At 33.0% G+C, this 2,740-nt stretch overlaps 1 protein-coding gene across 1 annotated transcript; it reads left to right on the top strand.

Moving 5' to 3' along the window:
• Positions 1-348: 348 nt before the first annotated feature.
• Positions 349-2,284, top strand: LOC136227038 (F-box/LRR-repeat protein At3g03360-like). The gene is made up of 3 exons (XM_066015767.1): positions 349-1,562; positions 1,660-1,797; positions 2,006-2,284. The coding sequence occupies exons 1-3, from the start codon at positions 450-452 to the stop codon at positions 2,282-2,284; spliced, it is 1,530 nt and encodes a 509-aa protein (XP_065871839.1). The 5' UTR covers positions 349-449.
• Positions 2,285-2,740: the final 456 nt, after the last annotated feature.

Here is a 2,740-nt window from a genome sequence, read left to right as displayed (position 1 = left end):
TCTCCACATAAACACATTTTCACCCACATAATATCCCAAAACTTTGAATCAAGAAAACACTAAAAAACGAATAGCAATAACAAAAAGAAGAAGAAGAAGTTGAAGAATAAGTTGAAGAATTGAGGATTTGGTTACTTAAATATTGATTTTTTTGGGTCTAAAGATCTGATTATCACATTCCACGAGCGTTTGCAGCTTTTGTATTTCACGTGTTTCTTCAATTGCATTCCGTATCAGCACTTTGGGGTTCTGTTTTACAATTGAACAAGTTTGAGGAGTTATGTTTTACAATTGGACAAGTTTGAGGGATAAGTTGTTACAATTGAAAGTTGGAGGGGACAGTTGCAACATTTGGACAAGTTCAGGGTGTTATTTGTGTATTAGGCCTTATATATATTCCATCTTCGTCCTCAGCAGCCTAGGTTTACTTACATCTTCCGAGTGAGGAAATGGGAAGCAAAAGTGTAAAGGTGGAGGAGGAGCAACAAGACCGAATCAGTGATTTGCCGGATTGTCTCATTCACCATATGCTCTCCTTTTTGCCATCAAGGTGGCAGAACCAATGGACTCGTGTTCCGGTTCTGATATTCAATTACACAGGTATATCTTGTGAAAACTCCCATAATATCATTGACAATATCTTAAATCTCCAGGACTGCTCCAAGATCAAAAAATTCCACCTTGATCATCCTTGTAGCGATGACAAGGATCCTGGGATTACTGCAAAAATCGGTTTTGCAACAAGAAAACATGTGGAGGACTTAAGCTTGACTTTAAGCCAGCACGTGTACACGTTGCCGGAATTCCTTTTCGACAATGCTTCACTTGTTAAATTGACAATCCAAAATTGTACTTTAATGCCTAATGGAAGGGTAAATTGGGAATGCCTCACGGAATTGGGTATGTATGATTGTAAGTTGCCTGATCAAGCGATGGAACATATTCTTTCTGGCAGTCCGTTGCTCAAATCGTTAGAATTGATTGCCAGTCTTTCTCAATTTGATAAGCTGATTATTGTTTCCAAATCTTTGAAAAGATTTCTCTGCCATCATAATGCTGCTATGGGATTTGTTTATAGTGACCGTTTTATTTCAGCTTTTGAAATTTCATGTCCAAACCTCGAGGAATTATCTTTGAATCTTAATGTTGTGACGATATGTTATTCAAAGCTGGTTACTCAAGCGATTAAAAATGTTGTATCTTGTAGTTTGTTACTCGAATCATTTGATCTTAACTGTGATGGGATTTCAGGGCTGGTTATTGCTTCCGAATCTTTGAAAAGATTGGCTTTAGGACACTTAACTGATGTGGAAATTTCATGTCCAAATCTTGAAAAACTGATTATTCTTAATGATTTGGGACGAGTTGGAACTGTTAAATTACTGAATCTGTCATCTTTACTTTGTGCTACTATTGATTTTTACGGTCCCGAGTTTTATGGTCTGGGGGAGTGGGAGGAGGATGATATTTCAGATCAAGAAAGTCAAAAAAGTTGGATTAAAGACATTCTTCAACAGCTTCAACATATCAAAGAGCTAACACTTGGGAGATGCATTATCAAGGTAACTTATAAAGAATAAAAAAACATTTCATCCTGACTTTAATAGAAATATGTCTAATATTTTTTAGTGAATTTTTTTTTCTATGTTATGTTTGCAGGTTCTCTCAAAATTTGTTTCCATGGGAGATCTGTTTTTACCGGTGTTAGACACCAACCCTAAATTTGGAATTATATGTGTACTTCGTAATTCACATGTGCTTGAGAAATTAGTTATTAATGTGCCGCACTATGATCAGGTAATTTTTTAAACCTTTTAATTCTAGTTGTCAAATTTAATTCAAGAATTATTGTGAATTAAATGGTTGATATTTCATGAGTTTTCTCAGTTTTATGTTTATAAAGCAAAAGGAACACAATAGAAAATGTTTTAACATTTTAATTTCACTAGTTTTCCATAAAATAAGTACCTTATCCTAACAATATTTTTTTTTGTTTTATCTCTAGAAATATTATAATTTCCTCAAGCAGACTGATTTTGGAAAAAACTATTGGAATTCCAATGAGAGGGACTTTGATTGTTTATCATTGCATCTGAAGACTATTATGATCATTGGCTGTCCGGAGGAGGTTGTTTTAACCTTTGTAAAATTTCTACTCAAGAATGCAAGAGTGTTGGAAAAGATGGTGGTGGAATTCAAAGATCATGTAACAACTTCTAAGATGGCAGCATTTGAACGAGGATTCATGAGGTTGCCAAGATGTTCTAAAAATTGTGATTATTGAGTTGCTACCCCCTAAATAGATATTGAAGATCTTAGAGGTTTTGTGGTTCATTAGTTACTTGCTTTTATAAACTAAATTGAAATTGATTTTGTTGATATTTGGTAATGGTGTTAATGTTTTAATGACTATTTGGATGATGATTATGTTTTAATGACTATTTGGATGATGATTATGTTTTATGGTTTAATCATTTTAATTAGCATTGTTAAACTCTTGGGCTTTATTTGAATTGAGTTATTAATATTATACTTTTTATTCATGTCACTTTTTGAATTAGTACTTTATGCTGCTTAGGTAGAATGTTTAAATGCTTTGTAGGTGAACATTTTCATTTTTAATTTTGGTACTGAATGGTTAAATCAAATAAACTTTAAATATTATTTTAAAAATATTAAACTCTTAAGAAATCCTTGTATATCAGTCTGCTAATAGTAGGTAAAATATCTGTTATTATTT

Source organism: Euphorbia lathyris, chromosome 4 (genome assembly GCF_963576675.1).
Source record: "Euphorbia lathyris chromosome 4, ddEupLath1.1, whole genome shotgun sequence".
Classification (NCBI taxonomy): Eukaryota; Viridiplantae; Streptophyta; class Magnoliopsida; order Malpighiales; family Euphorbiaceae; genus Euphorbia; species Euphorbia lathyris.
Note: the sequence above shows the minus strand (reverse complement) of the source record. Positions and strands in the feature narration are given on the sequence as shown.